This window comes from Pristiophorus japonicus, chromosome 2 (assembly GCF_044704955.1).
Source record: "Pristiophorus japonicus isolate sPriJap1 chromosome 2, sPriJap1.hap1, whole genome shotgun sequence".
Classification (NCBI taxonomy): Eukaryota; Metazoa; Chordata; class Chondrichthyes; family Pristiophoridae; genus Pristiophorus; species Pristiophorus japonicus.
This window is the reverse complement of record NC_091978.1, coordinates 329,286,104-329,306,144: the sequence shown is the minus strand read 5'-3', so window position 1 is coordinate 329,306,144 and position 20,041 is coordinate 329,286,104. Positions and strand designations below refer to the sequence as shown.

Sequence of the window (20,041 nt, the reverse complement as noted above, 5' to 3'; positions counted from 1 at the left end):
GTTTCTTCATTTCTTTTGGTGAAACTTTTATGTGATCTCTGCTGGTGTCCAGCTCGTGCCATCTGGCCTCAATTACAGTAACCAGTGCCTCCACTTCATCCTGTAAGAAAATTCTTGGTCCTTGAGCCATGTTGCATTCTATGTTTCTATGTTGCCTATTGTATTGCAGCTCCGATTTTTCCAATGAGAATTAAAGTTCTAACACATAACTGGCTCTTTAAAAATGGCCAAATGAATGAATGGGCTACATCTGCAGAGGGTGACCATGAGGGAGTGGTGTGACATTGCCAAATGGCCGCCTCCTGTTGCGTTACTTCCTATGATTGCATTAGGATGAGGGTGAGTGTTAGTGATGGTTAGTCAAATACGGATGTGAGTAGGTACATGGAGAGTGAGGGATGGGTGCACCTATAAGGTAGGTTGGTGTGAGGATTCATAAGAACATAAGAACATAAGAAATAGGAACAGGAGTAGGCCATATGGCCCTTCGAGCCTGCTCCGCCATCCAATAAGATCATGGCTGATCTGATCATGGACTCAGCTCCACTTCCCCGTCCACTCCCCATAAACCCCTTATCCCCTTATCATTTAAGAAACTGTCTATTTCTGTCTTAAATGTATTCAATGTCCAAGCTTCGCAGCGAATTCCACAGATTTACAACCCTCGGAGAGAAGAAATTTCTCCTCATCTCTGTTTTAAATGGGTGGCCCCTTATTCTAAGATCATGCCCTCTAGTTCTAGTCTCCCCCATCAGTGGAAACAGTGCATCCACCTTGTCAAGCCCCCTCATAATCTTATGCATTTCGATAAGATCACCTCTCATTCTTCTGAATTCCAATGAGTAGAAGCACAACCTACTCAACCTTTCCTCATAAGTCAACTCCCTCATCCCCGGAATCAACCTAGTGAATCTTCTCTGAACTGCCTCCAAAGCAAGTAAATATGGAAACCAAAACTGCACGCAGTATTCCAGGTGTGGCCTCACATGTGCAGGAGTAGGCTTGGGAAGGCAGAGTGATGGGGTTGGCGTAACCAGCTCATCAGGATGTAGTTGAATGTGGCATTGCATTCATCTTTCCTGACCTCATCAGATCATTAAATCTTTTCCGGCACTGGATCCAGGACCGCCTTACTACATCCCTGCTGCTGACTTCCTGCGCAACCTCCAGACATGCCCTCTTGGTGTCTTGGGATGCTCTTTTATGCCCAGCCCCAGGGAACAGGATATCCCTGCGTGCTCTGACTCCATAGACCAGGACTTCCAGGGAGTCATCAGTGAATCTGAACGTAACCTTCTGTCGGTGTGACTCCATGACCCACACAAATCTGTGATATCCAGCAATTTCCAACTCTCCAAACCACCTTTATCTCTCCTCCAACAACCCTCAACTGGGATGTGTGGAAGGCTGCTTTAAATATCCGAGTAAATGAGTCATCAGTAACATCAGCAGACCCGCTCCATTTAATTGGGCCGGGAAACGGGAAACCCGCTTGACTGTTTCAATTGATGTAATTGAGTTAAACGCGCAGTGCAGAACGCGTTGTTGAATTCTTCGGGATAGTAACGCGCTGCATGGCCCACACACACCCACCCCAATGCTCAGGTAAAGATTCTGGCCAGTGGCCAAATGGCGTCATTCTATGCGGTAAACTTCTATGATTCCAGCACTCCATGAACACCCCAGTGTTAGAGAAAGTTGCAACATTATGTCAGATCTCAGACCTCTTTGAGCTAGACATCAGCAAAGTGATGGAAGGGGTCGTCGACAGTGCTAACAAACAGCACTTACTCACCAATAACCTTCTCACTGATGTTCAGTTTGAGTTAATGCAGGACCACTCAGCTTCAGACTTCATTACAGCTTTGGCCCAAACATGGATAAAAGAGCTGAATTCCAGTGGTGAGGTGACAGTGACTGCCCTTGACATTAAGGCAGCAGTTGACCAAGTGTGGCATTAAGAAGCCCTAGTAAAACTGAAATCAATGGGAATCAGGGGGAACACTGGCTGGAGTCATACCTAGCACAAAGGAAGATGGTTGTGGCTGTTGGAGGTCAATCATCTCAGCCCCAGGACACTTCCCCATGACATTCAACCGCAATACCATTGTTGAATACTCCACCATCAACATCCTGGGGTTCTCCATTTACCAGAAACTTAACTGAACCAGCCACATAAATACTGTGGCTGCAAGAGAGGTCAGAGGCTGGGTATTCTGTGACAAGTTACTCACCACCTGACTCCCCAAAGTCTTCCCACCATTTACAAAGCACAAATCAAGAGTGGGATGGAATACTCTCCACACGCCTGGATGAGTGCAGCTCCAACAACTCTCAACGCTCAACACCTGGACAAAGCAGCACGCTTGATTGGCACCCCATCTACCACCTTAAACATTCACTCCCTCCCCCACTGGCGCACGGTGGCTGCAGTATGTACCATCTACAAGATGCATTGCAGCAACTCGCCCAGGCTTCTTCGGCAGCACCTCCCAAACCCACAACCCCTACCACCTAGAAGGACAAGGGCAGCAGGCACATGGGAACACCACCACCTCCAAATTCCTCTCCAAGTCACACACGATCCTGATGTGGAAATATATCTCCTTCATCGTGGCTGGTTCAAAATCCTGGAACTTCCTCTCTAACAGCACTATGGGAGTACCTTCACCACACGGACTGAAACAGTTCAAGAAGGTGGCTCACCACTACCTTCTCAAGGGCAATTAGGAATGGGCAATAAATGCTGGCCTTGCTAGTGACACCCACATCTCAGGAATTAATTTTTAAAAATGCATTTCCTAGGGTAATACCCAGGTTGGAAAGAAAGCTATTGCCTGAACCTGCCTGAAGCACGTGTGGCATTATTAATGACATGGCAGTGATATCAAAATAGCTCCCACATAATTTTCCTGGATTTCTGTTTGGCTGATGCCCAGAGATAGGATTGCCTAGAATGAGCAGGCATTAGAGCTTGTAGGCAGCACTTTGGATGAAAGAATATGGAAAGGCTGTGCTAGCAACTTTAAATGTGTAGCAAGGCCGGTTTGACCTTCATGTAGGCTAGCAAAGAGAATAATGGGAGTGCATCTCAGGAGCCGGATAAGGTGCATCCGAGAATTCTTAAAGAAATAAGGAAATTGTAGGAACTCTGGCACAAATCTTCCAGAAATCATGGACTACCTGAGAAAGGCAGATGTTACTATTTTTTTTTAAATGGTAGCAAAAGTGACCCAGGAGCACTGAGTTTGACATCTATTGTCAGTAAAGTTTATAGAAACCCTTATTAAATATAAGATCATGGTGCACCTGGATAAATATAATCATAAAAGATAGCCAGTATGGGTTCATGAAGGGGAGAGCTTGCCAATCTAACTTACTGGTTTTCTTTGAGGGCGTGACAAAGGAGCTTGATAGGGATGAGACAATGGATGTAGGCGTACTTGGATTTCAGTTAGATCTTTAATACAGTTCCTCGGGAAAGGCCGAAAATAAAGTGGAACCAGTGGAAATATTTTACAATGGATACATGATGAATTGCTGTAGAACCCAGAGGTTAGTGGTTCAAAGACTGTCATCAGCCTGGAAGAATGTTACCAGTGGGATCCCATAGGGGTCTGTTTTTGGAACTCTTTTGTTTAATATCTTTATAAATGATTTGGAGCTAGGAGTGACAAGCACAAAGGCTAAATGTACAGGTGATATAAAGATAATGAAGAAAAATCATCCCCAATTTCTTTTCACTTCTCTTATGTGCCTTTCAATTGAACCCTTATGAAATTCTCTTTTGTTAGCTTAATGTACCCATTTGATTTGAGTTCCAATTCAATTCCTTATTGTTACGTTGTGCATCTACTGTTGAAACATTCATCCATGCCTTTGTTATCTCTAGACTCAACTATTCCAATGCTCTTTTGGCTGGCCTCACACCTTGCACCCTCAGTTAACTTGAGCTCTTCCAAAACACTGCTACCCATATCTTAACTCGCATCAAGTCCTGTTCACCCATCATCCCTGTGCTCGCTGACCTACAGTGGCTCCCAGTCCAGCAATGTCTCGATTTTTAAAACTCTCATCCTTGTTTTCAATCCTTCCATGGCCTCGGACCTCCCTATCTCTGTAACCTCCTCCAGCCCCACAACCCTCAGATCGCTGCAGTCCTCCAATTCTGGCCTCTTGTGCCTCAAGCTCTGGAAGTCCCACCCTAAATCTCTCCGCCTCTCTATCCTCCTTAAAACCTACCTATCTAGCCAAGCTTTTGGTCACCTGCCTCAATATCTCCTTATGTGACTCAGTGCCAAACTCTGTCTGACAATGCTCCTGGGAAGCACTGTGTGATGCTTTATTATATTAATTGTTCTATATAAATGTCAGTTATTATTATGGGCCTAAAACAAAATTTCCCTAAATGACACTAAATTAATTGTCATTTAGAAGGGCCCATAAGAATGGTTGGTGTGGGAAATGAAAACATTAATTTGTAGGGAGTAAAGGGAAACAATTCTTTGAAGAGTTCTTCAAATTCTAATACTTAGAAAAGCACAATCTTTTAACTTGGTTTCACTTAACTGCAAGCAGAAATTGCAACATTTCAGAGATTGGCAGCCTTCCGTGATCTATACCAATTCCAGACATACATTGCCATTAAATAAAACCCAGTGCGGAGTGACATTGTGTTCTCATCTAGGTTTCATCAAAATTATGTAGTGGGTTGCATTATTGGGAGTTTGGTAATACAACATATTGCCAAGACTGTGCTTACACAGGTTTCTAGTTTACATTTTGTTGTATAGGCTATTTGTAAGTAACTTCTGGCCCCATACTGTTCCATATTTGCATTCATCTACTGACATAGCCTCATGTTTATGGGTTTAAGTCCTCAAACTGCCAACTCATATTTGTAATGAACAAAGGAGACTTGCTTTATGTAGTGGCTCTACGTAACAAACCTTATTGAAGTGATTGTTGTGACGTCATCAAAACTGACCATAGTGTGCAGAGTAAGAAACCATAAATAGTAACAAACTGACAGATGAATAAATTTACTTTTGGTAATGGATGTTGAGGGAGGAGTTTTGGCCAAGCCATCGGAACTTTTGATTATTTGAACTAATGTCATGAAATCTTAAATATACACCCAAACAGGACCTCAGTTTAATTTAAGCCAAAAGACAGGCCCTTCAATTACAATTAATTTAGAGTCCACCTACAGCATTTGTTCAAGTTATGATTCTGACTCAGAGTGTGACCAAGTAAACTAAATTGACGCTTGAGTTTAGTTGTTTTTTATAGCCTGGCTTCTAAGCAGGATACCTTGCACTGATGGTGCATCACACATTCACATGGAGAAAGATCCATTTTGTACCTTTCCTCCTGATTGGACAGCAATGTCTGCAACACAATGAGGTCATAGCTTGGATTATACTCTCCTGGAAAATTTAAAAAAAATTATTTTTTCTGTAGGCATTTTTGGCCAAAGTGAACAGTGGAATATTCATAGCATAAAATCAGAAAAAGATCAGGAAAAGTCAGAAAAACAGTATTCAGCTGTAGTAATCAGCAGGAAGTCGAGGCAGAGTCTGCAATGTGACATTGGAACAAATGAAAAGGTAAGTGTGCATGCCTTGAACATAATTGCATTAACATTGGTCTGAAAATTCATATCCTTTCTTCAAATTATGGCAATGGGTCAGAAGTCATGGCCAGGTAGGCTGGGTAACAAAAGACAAACTGGGTTTAATTTAGGTGGAGAGAAAGAGGGGAAATTCTGATCCACTGGACAAAGTACCTTGCAAGTGAACCAGATTTTGCCCTGGACCACTTTAGATCTAATATATTCTCTTGAGAAACGAATTAAATGTATCTTAAATATTATCTAAATAAATACATAATTAGAAGGAACACATCGAATAGAAAATATGACCAAGGGAAGTTATCAAATATGACATCTACATTATACTGCAATTGAAGCAGACCACATAATTTGCAAAGATTTCACTCATCAAGCTTGGTGTGAAGGACTGAAGGAATATATTTATTCATGGAGTGGGAACCAGGACAGTGAGGATCAGATGGTCATGAAATTTACTGGTACTGATTCTCTTCTCCTTCCCCTCCTGACCCGTCATCCCCACCAATGATTTATTGTATATAGGTTTACGCTCCACTGTATATTAGTTCTGCATTTAAAAGGTAGGGTTGATATGGGTTCTACAAAAAAATAATTTCTACAAGATTAATACATGAAGGAAATATTGATGATAGAACTACCAACATGATGCACTAGTTTAATCAATTTTATATACAAATACCAAATTGTAAAAGTTTGCTGAAACAGATATTAGATTCTATTGTAGGATAAAACAGCAAATTAAATCACTCATCCATAAAGAGATTTACGCAGCCCACAAAACATGCAGGTCGCTCTTAGCAGCTATGTGATGCATTTGTCACTTGCTCTGGAAATATAACCACTCCTCCACTCCAATAATGTGGCTAAGAACAGCAACTTAGAGAGGAAGATCAAATCAAATTTGCACATCAGATTTTAATAATTGGATACATCAGTTAGTTGGAGGTATGTATACTTGACTGTACAATTTATGATACATTGCCAAGCGCAGACTAATTCCTGAATTTAATTTAAACAATGGTTTTATCTGATCTAGGTTAAAAGTGAATCTGAAGATGCATTGATCTTACTCAAAATGAAATATCAAGAAGTTACAAGGGAGTTAGGACAGTTGGATTCAGTTGTGAAAAGGAGGTAATTGTATACCATTCTCTTCCTGGATGTAACATGAGAAACATGGCCATTGTGGACCTCCCCCAGCATTTAAACATAGAGAAAATGTGATCTTAGCTGATTTTTCTTTTAGATTGCAGGAACAAAGGCTGAAGCATATCGAAAAACAACAAATTTATGGAAGACTGACTGCTTATCAATCACTGCATTGTCACGAGTTGGCTGACATTTCCATGGACATCCACAAGCCTGATCCAGCAGCAGAGCTCACCAACACATTTGACAATACCATTTAGGAGCTCTAAAACACCAAAACAAAAATGGGACATGCCACCACGTTTAAGCTGCATTTATAAGCTGCAAAAATCCTCAAGACATTTTAAATAACCATAAATAGATTCCAAGGCTTACGGCTTGAATAATTTGGATTTCTAGATGGAGTCTGTTAAATCATTATGTATAAAATAAGAAAATTAATGTTCACTTAAATCTTTTATAATAGTTGGGATTGTAACCAAATGCAAGATGTTAATAATTACTTCAATGTTCACTGAAAGCAACTTGTACAACTTTTCAACTAATCAGAGTTTCAGCTTTAGTGGTTTATCATTCCAAAATATCTTCACCTTCCCTTAAGTTTGTAGTTTGCTTATTCCAAAAGTCAAAATATTCATGTTAAGTTTTACAAATTTCAGCCCTGTGCTGGATATTCTCTCAAATTCAGTATCTCTAGTCATTCCTGTAAGCATACCTCACATTCAGTATCTTTACTGCCCAACATCTAGTTAAACAATACGTAACCCAGGTATCATAATAGATCTGTTGTTGCGTGTACTGGATACTATAATTTTGCATGCAGCATCTCATGCGTCATGCAAACTTTTCAAAAGATGAACTGAAAGGACTCCAGTAAGATTACATAGAATATACAGCACAGAAACAGGTCACTTGGCCCAACTAGTCTGTGCTGGTGTTTATTCTCCACATGAGTCTTATAGCATTCTATCTACTTCAGCTCAGCCTTTCAGCATATTCCCTTTTCTCTCATGTACACGGGAATTTTATGGGGAGTCAGCAGGCACGATCGGCGGTGGGTCGGGTGGGAAGATATTGTTTTTGACTGCGGGTCGGCACCCTGTTGCCACGCGCCTTTTGCAAATGTTGGGTCTGTCAGTGTTGAGCAGACCCGACATGCAGCGGCAGGGCAGGCAATTCAGGTCATTATGACCTTGTTAATAGAGGATTAACAACTATTTTCAGCTCACCTTCAGAGTTTGCCACATCACCCATGGGGTCCACACTGTTTGGGGATCACATCGGGTAAACCAGGCGGAAACTGAATGGCCATGGAATCATCTCATTACTTGACAGCTGCCAATGTGCTATAAAAGCTCCTACCTCACAACTGTTCACTTTCCAAGCCCAGCAGCTGTTGCTTACTGCATTTGGAAGACAGATTGAGCTTTATGCAGGTTACAAGTGTTTGGAGCAAACTCTTGATCCAGTGTCACCTCATTAGAACAACCTCTCTCATCATTGACAGATTGCTTCTGTCATCTCTATTTCATCTGCCATCTATTCCATCAGCATCTCTCACCTTGGTCCTCAGAATCCCACCATGATCAGCCCCAACACGAGCAGCACCAGGCACACCATAAACTTTCGCCACAATCGCTTGATGCTGCACAGGACAAATGGCATCAGCATCCAACCACATTGCTGCCCGGGACGCCAAGGAAGGCCTCACCATGGCCAGATTTACTTCACTTGGGATAGGATTACGTACGATATACGGCACAGAAACAGGCCATTCGGCACAACCAGTTCATGCCGCTTTTTATGCTCCACTCGAGCCTCCTTCCATCTTTCCTCATCCAAATCTATCAGCATAACTCGCTATTCCCTTCTTCCTCATATGCTTGTCTAGCCTCCCCTTAAAATGCATCTATACTATTCGCTTCAACCACTCTCTATGGTAAAGAGTTCTACATTCTCACCATTCTTTGGGTAAAGAAGTTTCTTCTGAATTTCCTATTGTATTTTTTTGGTGGCTATCTTATATTCATGGCCTCTAGTTATGCTTTTCCCCACAAGTGGAAACATTCTCTCTGTATCCACTCTATCAAAACCTTTCATAATTTTAAAGACCTCTATTAGGTCACCCCTCTGCCCTCTTTTCCAAAAGAGACATAGCCTATTCATCCTTCCTTGATATGTATACCCTTGCATTTCTTGTATCATCCTTGTAAGTCTTCTCTGCACCCTCTCCAGTGCCTCTATAATCGGCCGTCTGAGGAACAGAGTGTTTGAAACCAGGCCCTCAAAACTACCACCAAGCTCATGGTCTATAGGGCTGTAGTAATACCCGCCCTCCTGTATGGCTCAGAGACATGGACCATGTACAGTAGAGAGCTCAAGTTGCTGGAGAAATATCACCAATGATATCTCCGCAAGATCCTATAAATCCCCTGGGAGGACAGGCGCACCAACATCAGCGTCCTCGTCCAGGCTAACATCCCCAGCATTGAAGCACTGACCACACTCGATTAGCTCCGCTGGGCAGGCCACATAGTTCGCATGCCAGACACGAGACTCCCAAAGCAAGTGCTCTACGTGGAGCTCCTTCACAGCAAACGAGCCAAAGGTAGGCAGTGGAAATGTTACAAGGACACCCTCAAAGCCTCCCTGATAAAGTGCAACTTCTCCATTGACACCTGGGAGTCCCTGGCCAAAGACCGTCCTAAGTGGAGAAAATGCATCCGGGAGGGCGCTGAGCACCTCGAGTCTCAACGCCGACAGTGTGCAGAAATCAAGCACAGGCAGCGGAAAGAACATGCGGCAAACCAGTCCCACTCATCCCTTCCCTCAACGACTATCTGTCCCACCTGTGACAGGCTCTCTTATCGGACTGTTCAGCCACCAAAGAACTCACTTCAGGAGTGGAAGCAAGTCTTCCTCGATTCTGAGAGACTGCCTATGATGATGATGATACTTTTTATAATATGGCAACCAGAACTGAATGCAATAAAAGTGTGGTTCAACTAAGTTTTGATACAGGTTTAGCATAACTTCCCTACTTTTCAATTCTATACCTCTAGAAATAAACCCATGTGGTTGGTTTGCTTTTTTTTGTGGCCTTGCTAACCTGTGTTGCAACGTTTAGTGATTTGTGTATTTGTACTCCAAGATCCCTCTGTTCCTCTACCCCACCGAGACTCGTACCCTCCAAGTAATAAGTGAACTCCCGATTCTTCCCACCAAAAGTAATAAGGTACATTGAGTTGAACTTCATTTGCCAATTATATGCACATTCTGCAAGTTTATTAATGTCCTCCTGTAATTTGTTGCAGTCCTCCTCCGTATCGACTATCCCCACCAATTTGGTGTCATCCGCGAATTTAGAAATTGTGTTTTTGATTCCAAGATCTAAATCGTTAATATAAATTGTGAACAACGGTGGTCCCACCACTGACCTTTGTGGAACATCACTACCCACCTTCTGCCACTGTGAATAGCAACCTTTTACCCCCTACTCTCTGCTTTCTGTCTTGAAGCCAGCTAGCTATCCATTCTGTTACTTGTCCCATGACTCCGCATTCTCTGATCTTGTTCATCAATCTATTATGAGGTAGCTTATCGAAGGCCTTTTGAAAACCTAGATAAATTACATCTACTGCATTACCATTGTCTACTCTCTCTGTTACCTCCTCAAACAATTAAATGAGGTTGGTCAAGCAAGACTTTCCCAGACAACTAGGCTGCATTAGTCTCCTGGGTATTGTGTATGTAGACAGTCTATTAATGACTCCACGAGGCAGGGATATGGTGCTTAAACTTTGAAGCCTGTAGTCCTTTATTGCAGCTCCTAGAGTCAGGACACCAAGAGGTGAGACCCTTTTATACTGGGTTACCTGCAGTGTGCAGTATATCATAACAATACAAGCATGCATACATAACAACACTCCCCCTAAGCATTTTTCAAGTCCTTATTGCCATGACCTGGGGAGGTGATCAGTAGTGGGCTGTGGGAGGTTGTGGTGAGGGTTGTGTGGGTGCCAGGTGTGCTTGAGGCTGGCCTCATACATTTCCCCCCTCCCCCTCACACACAGACCATGTGGGTGTCACTGTTGTGGGATCCCTCAGTGGGGGAGCCAGTGCAGCAGTGAGTAGGGTGCATACTCTGTAGTGTGGGTAAGTGTGTGGTGGTGGGCAGGGCCGCAGGACTGTGTGGGCTCCTTTTCCTCCATTTGTGATGAAAGTCTGGTTATCCCAGGGTCCGCCAGGAAAGCTGGAGGGTACTGGCCTCTCGCTCCTGATGTTGGCCCTGGTGGCCAGGGGGTGTAGGGCTGATCTGGGGCAGGTTGCCAGTGGTGGTGGCTGTGCTGCCCATTGACCGCTGTCCCTGCAGTGGGTCTGCTCCCACTGGGTGTGTGTGAGCCCTTCCTGAGGCATCACATTTGTACCAAAAGTCCAGGCTACATGGTCAGATAGCCTGCTGGACCTGGGGGTCTCCCACTGGGGGATTCCTCTGGCATTTACATTGTCCCTGTAGAACCCAGTATCCTTTAACAGTCTACTTCCTGCATACATGACATACATAGTTGAATCTACACTATTATCTCTGTTACTTACAGCTTTTACATCACTTTCTTGTATCTCGGTCTCTCCATACATGGTTACATTTGTCATTTTAAAATTTCTATCATCATCATTAAGCATTACAAATTTGTTCTTAACATTACTTACACAAGCATTCATTTCATTTTTCTCATCAGTTACTCCGGCATCACAATTCAATGTTACATTATCATACCTGCATTCGCTAACTGCATTTTTAACTTTGAAGTCCTTGTCATCTTTAGAGTGAAACTGTCTCTTTAAATTCTTTGGGTTACCGGTATCCTTCAAGGGGGCCGTCCAATCCGGTTCACCGCTTGGTGCCACGTGTCGCTCCTCCAACGCTGCCCCTCGTGGTCTGGTCGCGGCCATTTTGATTTTGGGTTCTTGGCCTCGTGGTGCGGCCGCCATCTTCTCGCTCTCCTCCAGGTAGGCTGTGGTAATCTTTTCCTTCTCGGGTTCAGCCACAGACGTCGGAAATCCACTTTTTTCGCCGATCATCTTCCCTTGGAGTCCTGCCATGGCCCGGAGGGTGAAGTCTGGATGTTCGGTTTGGGTGATCTCGCCATGGTGTTGTGAAGTCGTCGCCACGCAGTCAAGCTGGACGATAGGATTTCTAGTTGCAGCAACTGATCCATGTTTGGGACTGTGTGGGATGTCAATTGCTGGAGCCCGGGGGCCGTCGTCACTTCGACCGACTTGGACCTGCTTCATCCAAATTCTTCCCAGCAACGTTGGACCATCGCCGGCAACAATCCACAGGGGGAGTTTGTTCATCACGCCGCATTGGGAGACTTGGACGTCTGCGCTGCCAACGACTGGGATTTTGCCTTTGGTGTAGGTGAGCAGCTTCGCCTGAACAGGAGACAGTTTTGATCGTTGGCGGGATTGATCCAAAGTTTTTCAAAGGTCGTCTGGCTCATCAAAGACTGGCTTGCCCCTGTGTCAATCTCCATCAAAACTGGAACTCCGTTGATGTCTACTTCCATCTTCCACGGGGAACTTTCGGTCGAGCAGGTATAAATTCCATACTCTTCTTCCAGGCGGTGAGCAGCTTCATCTTCATCTGTGTCGGAGCCCAGGTAATCAGCCAACTCTTCAGTGATGCGGTGAGTAAAGCTTTTTCTGCACATTCTCTGAAGGTGATCTTTCGTGTTGCAGCCTTTGCAGATATAGTCCTTGTAGCAGCACTGATGGGCCCAGCGGTTTCCTCCATAGCGCTAGCACGGGGCTAGCCGGTTTGCCCCATGTGGCGGACTCAGGGTTGCGGGACTCGGGGCAGCATTTCTGCCTTTAGAAGTCACCATTCGGTTCACTGCGCTAGTTAGTTTAGTCCTGGGTGTCGGTCATCATTCGCCTGGAGTCACCGACCAAAATCATGTAGGCCTGGCTCACTTTAATTGCCTTCTGCAGGGTGACTGTGATGTTCGCAGAGAGCAATTTGTGGAGGAGACCCTCGTGGCCGACTCCGATAACAAATATGTCCCTTAGCGCTTCATTAAGGTGGTCACCAAAATCACACGGTGCAGCCAATCTTCTTAAATCTGCAGCATACTTAGCAATTTCTTGGCCTTCGGGTCGCCGGTGAGTGTAGAATCGGTGCCTGGCTGTGAGGATGCTTTCTTTGGGTTTAACTGCTCTTGTATTAAGGTTACAAGTTCCCCATAGCTCTTGGTTGTTGTCTTCGTTAGGGCTAGTAAGTCCCTGACGAGGCACTGGATATTGGGCCCACAACTACCAAACTTGTTCGGCAGTGTAGTTGGTGTGTCCCCATCAAGGTCATTGGCTATGAAGAAGTGTTCCAACCTTTCCCCGAAGGCGTCACAATCTTCCCCATCAGTGAATTGTTGAAAGTTGCTGAGATTCGACATGTTGCTCATGTAGTTCATGACCTCGTCGCCGGTTATTGTGTATGTAGGCACTCTGTTAATGATGCCACGAGGCAGTGGTATGGTGCTTAAACTGTGAAGGCTGTAGTCCTTTATTGCAGCTCCTAGAGCCAGGACACCAAGAGGTGAGCTCCCTTTTATACTGGGTCTCCAGCAGCAGCACCCTCTGGTGTACAGGTAAGGTGTGTACAGGGTGAAGGTACATTCACTGTTACAGTACATCATAACAATACAAGCATGCATACATAACACTGGGGGTCTCTTCTGCCCACTGGAAAGGAAGAGAACCGCCCTGTGTGCTGTGACACCGTCCATAAGCATATGGAGGGAGTTATGCGAGACATGGATGCAGCCCTGCACCTTTGTGCAGTGATTGTCAGCGTTTGCAGCACCTCAATGCTGTAGAACACCGACAGCACAAATGTCAAAATAAATTTGCACAAGGTCCCGCTTCCTTCAATTGGCTGGCAAACACGCTGGGCGGGCTTAACAAGCCCAATCAAAGGAAAATCGTTTCAGAGCGAGATATGAGCAAGAACCTGCTACTGTCACCTCCCACGGACCCGCTGAGGTTGATAAAATCTAACCTCTAGTTTCCTTTTGGAAGCATCCAAACTATTGGCCTCAACCACCTCCTGTAGTAGCAAGTTCCACATTCTAACCACTTTTAAGTACATCTCATTTCCCTATTGGATTTATGTATTTGTATGGACCTTGTATTTATGGTCCCTAGTTTTGGATTCTCTCACAAGTATTACATAGTATGTAGAGCACTGAAACTCAGGCCTATGCCAGTGTTCATGCTCCATACAAGTCTCCTCTCACTATTTCATCTAACCCCATCAACACATCCTTCTGTTACTTTCTCCCTCATTTGCTTATCTAGCTTCCCCTAGAATAGATCAATGCTAGATCCCGGGATGGCGGGACTGACCTATCAAGAAAGACTGGATCAACTGGGCTTGTATTCACTGGAGTTCAGAAGAATGAGAGGGGACCTCATAGAAACATATAACATTCTGACAGGGTTAGACAGGTTAGATGCAGGAAGAATGTTCCCAATGTTGGGGAAGTCCAGAACCAGGGGTCACAGTCTAAGGATAAGGGGTAAGCCATTTAGGACCGAGATGCGGAGGAACTTCTTCACCCAGAGAGTGGTGAACCTGTGGAATTCTCTACCACAGAAAGTTGTTGAGGCCAATTCACTAAATATATTCAAAAAGGAGTTAGATGAGGTCCTTACTGCTAGGGGGATCAAGGGGTATGGCGAGAAAGCAGGAATGGGGTACTGAAGTTGAATGTTCAGCCATGAACTCATTGAATGGCGGTGCAGGCTAGAAGGGCCGAATGGCCTACTCCTGCACCTATTTTCTATGTTTCTATGTTTCTAACTGAAGGGATTCTGACTCACTATCCCATCCGTAGCCCAGGGCGGCTGATGCCATCTGCTGCACCTTTACCATTACCTGGCTGCGATGAACACTGCACAATTGTGATTGTGGAAACATTCCATCCGCACCTACCCTGTCCAACCCTTTCATAATTTTAAAGGCTTCAATCAGTTCTTCCCTTTTCTAAAGGAAAAAGCCCCAACCAGAACAATCTTTCCCATTAGCTGAAATCCCACTTCTGGTATCATCGTTGTTAAGCTGTTACACTTTATCCAGTGCTTTGATGTTTTTTTTAATAGTATGGAGACCATAACTTAGGAAGTGGCCCTAGAAGTAGTAGATGCATTGGTGGTCATTTTCCAATGAGAGAGAAAACAGGGAATTATAGTCCAGTTAGCCTGACATCGGTGGTGGGGAAAATGCTGGAATCAATTATTAAAGATGTAATAGCAGCGCATTTGGAAAGCAGTGACAGGATCGGTCCAAGTCAGCACAAATTTATGAAAGGGAAATCATGCTTGACAAATCTTCTAGAGTTTTTTGAGGATGTAACTAGCAGAGTGGAGATAAGGAAGAACCAGTGGATGTTGTGTATTTGGACTTTCAAAAGGCTTTATACATGGTCCCACACAAGAGATTAGTGTACAAAATTAAGGCACATGGTATTGGGGGTAATGTATTGATGTGGATAGAGAACTGGTTGGCAGACAGGATGCAAAGAGTGGGAATAAACGAGTCCTTTTCAGAATGGCAGGCAGTGACTTGTGGGGTGCTGCAAGGTTCAGTGCTGGGACCTCAGCTATTTACAATATACATTAATGATTTGGACGAAGGAATTGAATGTAATATCTCCAAGATTGCAGGTGACACTAAGCTAGGTGGCTATGTGAGCTGTGAGGGGGATGCTAAGAGGCTGCAGGGTGACTTGGCTAGGTTCGGTGGATGAGCAAATGCATGGCAGATGCAGTATAATGTGGATAAATGTGACGTTATCCACTTTGGTGGCAAAAACAGGAAGGCAGATTATTATCTGAATGGTGACAAATTAGTAAAAGGGGAGGTGCAACGAGACCTGGGTGTCATGGAACTATATCAGTCACTGAAGGTAGGCAGGCAGTAAAGAAAGGCAGTAAAGAAAGCAAATGGCATGCTGGCTTTCATAGCGAGAGGATATGAGTATAGGAGCAGGGAGGTTTTACTGCAGTTGTACAGGGCCTTGGTGAGGTCACACCTTGAGTATTGTGTGCAGTTTTGTTCTCCTAATCTGAGGAAGAAAGTGGTTGCGATTGAGGGAGTGCAGCGAAGGTTCACTAGACTAATTCCCGGGGTGGCAGGACTGACATATGAAGAAAGACTGGATTGACTAGTGGAATTTAGAAGAATGAGAGAGGTGAGAGGGGATCTCATAGAAGCATATAAAATTATGACAGGACTGGAAAGGTAAGATGCAGGATGAATGTTCCCAATGTTGGGAAGTCCATTACCAGGAGTCATAGTCCAAGGCTAAGGGGTGAGCCATATAGGACCGAAATGAGGAGAAACTTTTTCGCCCAGGGAATTGTGAACCTGTGGAATTCTCTACCACAGAAAGTTGTTGAGTCCAGATCGTTGGATATATTCAAAAGGGAGTTAGATGTGGCCCTTATGGGTAAGGAGGTCAGGGGGTATGGAGAGAAGGCGGGAGTGGGGTACTGAAGTTGCATGATCAGCCATGATCATATTGAATGGTGGTGCAGGCTCGAAGGGCCGAATGGCCTGCTCCTGCACCTATTTTCTATGTTTCTATAACTGTGCACAGTACTCTTAATTGTGGCTGACTAGGGTCTTATACAAGTTTAAAATAATTTCACTACTTTTGAAAATACTGGAAATCTCAGCAGGTCAGGCAGCATGTGGAGAGAAAGCAGAGTTAACATTTCAGGTTGTCGACCAGAAACGTTAATTCTGCTTTCTCTCCATATGCTGCCTGGCCCGCTGAGATTTTCAGCATTTTCTGCTTTTATTCCAGATTCCAGCATCTGCAGTATTTTATTTTTATTTTCACTACTTTTGAATTTTATACCCCTAGAAATAAATCCCACTGCTGCTGCTTTTAATGATTTATTCACTTGTATCCCTAGATCCATTTGCTTTTCTACCCCATTCAGTTTTTATTTTCTAATGTGTAGGTGATGTTTCTATTTTTCCTATCAAAGTTCACATTTATCTACGTTAAAAAGTTAATGTGGCATTCGTCTTCAATATTAGCTATACCCCCAGTTTGGTGTCATCTCCATCTTTTGAGTTACTTGTTCCCAAGTCCAAATCGTTAATGTAAATTATGAATAACTGTCCCAGCACTTCCCCCATATAGAACACTGCTTTCAACTTCCTGCAATCTGAATAACTACCTTTTACCTTCACTCTCTGCTTTCTATTTTTTTTTAGCCAATTTGCTATTCATTGAGCTATGTGTCCCCTGACTCCACATGCCCATACCTTTCATGAGCCTACCGTGTGAAACGTTATTGAAGTCCTTTTGAAAAACTGAAGTATATAACATCTACGGCATTACTCTCGTCTACTCTTCTTCAAAGCATTCGATCACGTTTATTGAGCAAAACTTTTGGAATTCCTACTTTTTAAAAAAATTCTATTTTCTGTCTCTAGATGTTCTTCTATCACATCTTTTGGTATTGATTCCAGTACATGAGAACATAAGAAATAGGAGCAGGAGTAGGCCATATGGCCCCTCGAGCCTGCTCCATTTAATACGATCATGGCTGATCCGATCATGGACTCAGGCCCATTTCCCTACCCGCTTCCCATAACCCCTTATTCCCCCATCGTTTGAATAAACCTAAGACAAAAATAGACAGTTACTTAATGATGTCCCTGCTTCCACAGCTCTGAGGAGTCTGTGGAGCACAAACACTGGCATGGACCCGTTGGGCTGAATGGCCTGTTTCTGTGCTGTAAAATTCTATGTAATTCAATGTAATAGTCTAGGTTTTGATGGCACATCCTGCACGATCTCAAAGACAGTGTCAAACAGGGACAAAGGGAAAAAAAACAAATAAACAGCTACTGTTAAAAACTTGATGCTGTCCTGTTCACTCAGCTCTTGTTTAATATCCTGAACAGTGACTGAAAGCGGTGAGATTGCCTCCGTTATCTTCTCAATCCTCCCCTTCATCTCCTGACTGTTTTTCTCTTTCTTCAGTTTCAGATCTTCCAACACAATCCTCTCTTCCTCATGGAGAAACTGGTGAAGTTTTTCAAATTTACATTTAATCTGGTTCTCGGTCTTTATGCCTTGGTCCTGAATGTGGGCCAATGTTTTCACAATCACTTTTTACAGTGTCACATTCCTCCTTGTCCCAGACCAGCTTCAGTAAGGTTTGCAATTCGTCATTTTCTTTACATTCAGCAGTTTTTCTGAGGTAGATTTTCAGCTTGCTGTCTACACTAAAACTGGAGTTAAGGATTGGCTGCCCACTACAGGAACCACCTGATTCCATTCACTTTGTATCATAAATGTGTGATCCAATAACTAGATGCTCCTCTCTTGGTGCTGCTCCCACTCACCAAGATGTTTCTGCACTGCAGGAAATGCTGGGCTCCACCCCACTCGAGCTCAGTCACAGACTCGTCCCCATCTTTCTCGCGAACCTCACTTCCAATCTACACCTCTCATCCCTCACCTCCATTCCCCCCCCACCTGCCTCTCCTTGACCCCCATTCCCCATTCTCCCACCCACTAACTCCCATTCCACTGACCCCCATTCCCCAGTCTCCCCAACCACTGACCCACATTCCCATCTCTCACCCACTGACCCACATTCCCATCTCTCACCCACTGACCCACATTCCCATCTCACCCACTAACCCCCATTCCCCAGTCTCCCCATCCACTGACCCCCATTCCCATCTCCCCATCCACTGACCTCCATCGCACATCGCTCCCGCTCTCCCCTTCCCCCTTCCAATCCCATTCTCCAATCTTCCTTCCTTCCCCATTCTCCAATCTTCCTTCCTTCCCCCGACTCCAGAGACTCTCACTCCCAATACTGACATTTTGTATAGTGGAACGTTAGATGTCTGCTATGCCTAGGTGCATAGCATCTGGACCTGGGATCTTATCCACTTTTAGGTTTTGTAATTTGTCAATTATTTTCTTCCTTTCTAGCCAAACTATATTAATATTCTTTAAGCTCTAGTGAAGTGTTTATTTCATTACCTCCTTTAGTAAAGACTCAGGCAAAGTAGTTATTCAGTGCTTCTGCCAGTCATTATCTGCATTTATCTTGCTCACCCTTTAGAGGTCCTTGTGCCTACTTTAAATTTCCTTTTGTTATTTATGTGGTTAGAGAACACTTATTTATTTGTTCCTTGACAACTTGATTTTGGAATTTCCCTTTGCTTTCCTGATTTAAAATAAAAACTTCAACTTCTTTGTATTCTCTTGTCCTCCTCTCCTTTAATACTTTAAAGAAAAATACATAAGAAATAAAAGGGAAAATTAAATCTATTCATCCACTATGTCCCATATTTGGCTTGCTTGTTTTTGGCTTTCAGTGGAATACATTTCTTTTGCACTCTATTGATTACCTCTTTTAAAGATTTTCTCCAGTTCCACCCTCATTTCCTTAGAATGTGCTCCTTCACCAGTTTACAGAAAGTATGGTTCCTTGGGATGCAACTGGGCTCATTGCTACCCCTCCCACATGTTCAATCACTAAAGCTGCTGGACTCTACTACACAAGTGAAGGGAGAAAAATGGTTAAACTATAAACCACTGATTTTCTTAGGGATAGAGCCCAGAGAGAGTAATGAAACTTAAGATCCAAACCAAAATTATTCAGGGAAATTTCATTGTACAAGTACCAAATGGATTAAGCTGAACTTGTTCACTATGAGTAAATCATATATTGACCAGATACAGAAACTAAAAGCTGGCCAAATAATTTAAACTCAATGTATATTTGGGTTTGTTTTGCATTGCATACCAACACACAAGCTGGACAAGAATATGAAAAAGCTACAGGCATTCATAGTGCCTCAGATTATTTCAGAAAATATAGCTGTTCATTGCTTACAGGATGAAATTAATGGGTTACATCTCTGCACAAGCCCAGTACAACTTGCAGCCAATCAGCATGAACCTAATGGAACTGATTGACTAAAATGAACCATAAGGTTTTTGAGTTTTCAAAATAGGTGTGCTTATATGAAACTAAAGATAAGCAAGCATTTTGCATGTTTTTCCAATTGTAAAGATAGCCCCATAGTATTCTAGGGAGTTATTTAAAGAAAGATTAGGTTAACTCTCACAAGTTACATTTATACTTGGATGTTGAAGCTCAGATGACACACACACCTGTGCTCACTTCTTTAATAAAAAAGACCAACACAATGCA

General features: G+C 43.5%; 1 protein-coding gene across 2 annotated transcripts in view; it reads left to right on the top strand.

Annotated features, from left to right (window-relative positions):
• LOC139234667 (cilia- and flagella-associated protein 337-like) overlaps nt 1-7,195 on the top strand; it is a 120,546-nt gene extending 113,351 nt beyond the window's left edge. For both annotated transcript variants that reach the window (XM_070865348.1, XM_070865356.1), the window contains 3 exons: nt 5,464-5,609; nt 6,669-6,766; nt 6,879-7,195. In XM_070865348.1, coding sequence (XP_070721449.1) covers nt 5,464-5,609; nt 6,669-6,766; nt 6,879-7,041 — 407 coding nt within the window. In that variant the 3' untranslated portion in view covers nt 7,042-7,195. The remainder of the gene's footprint in view (nt 1-5,463; nt 5,610-6,668; nt 6,767-6,878) is intronic.
• The last annotated feature ends 12,846 nt before the right edge of the window (nt 7,196-20,041 follow it).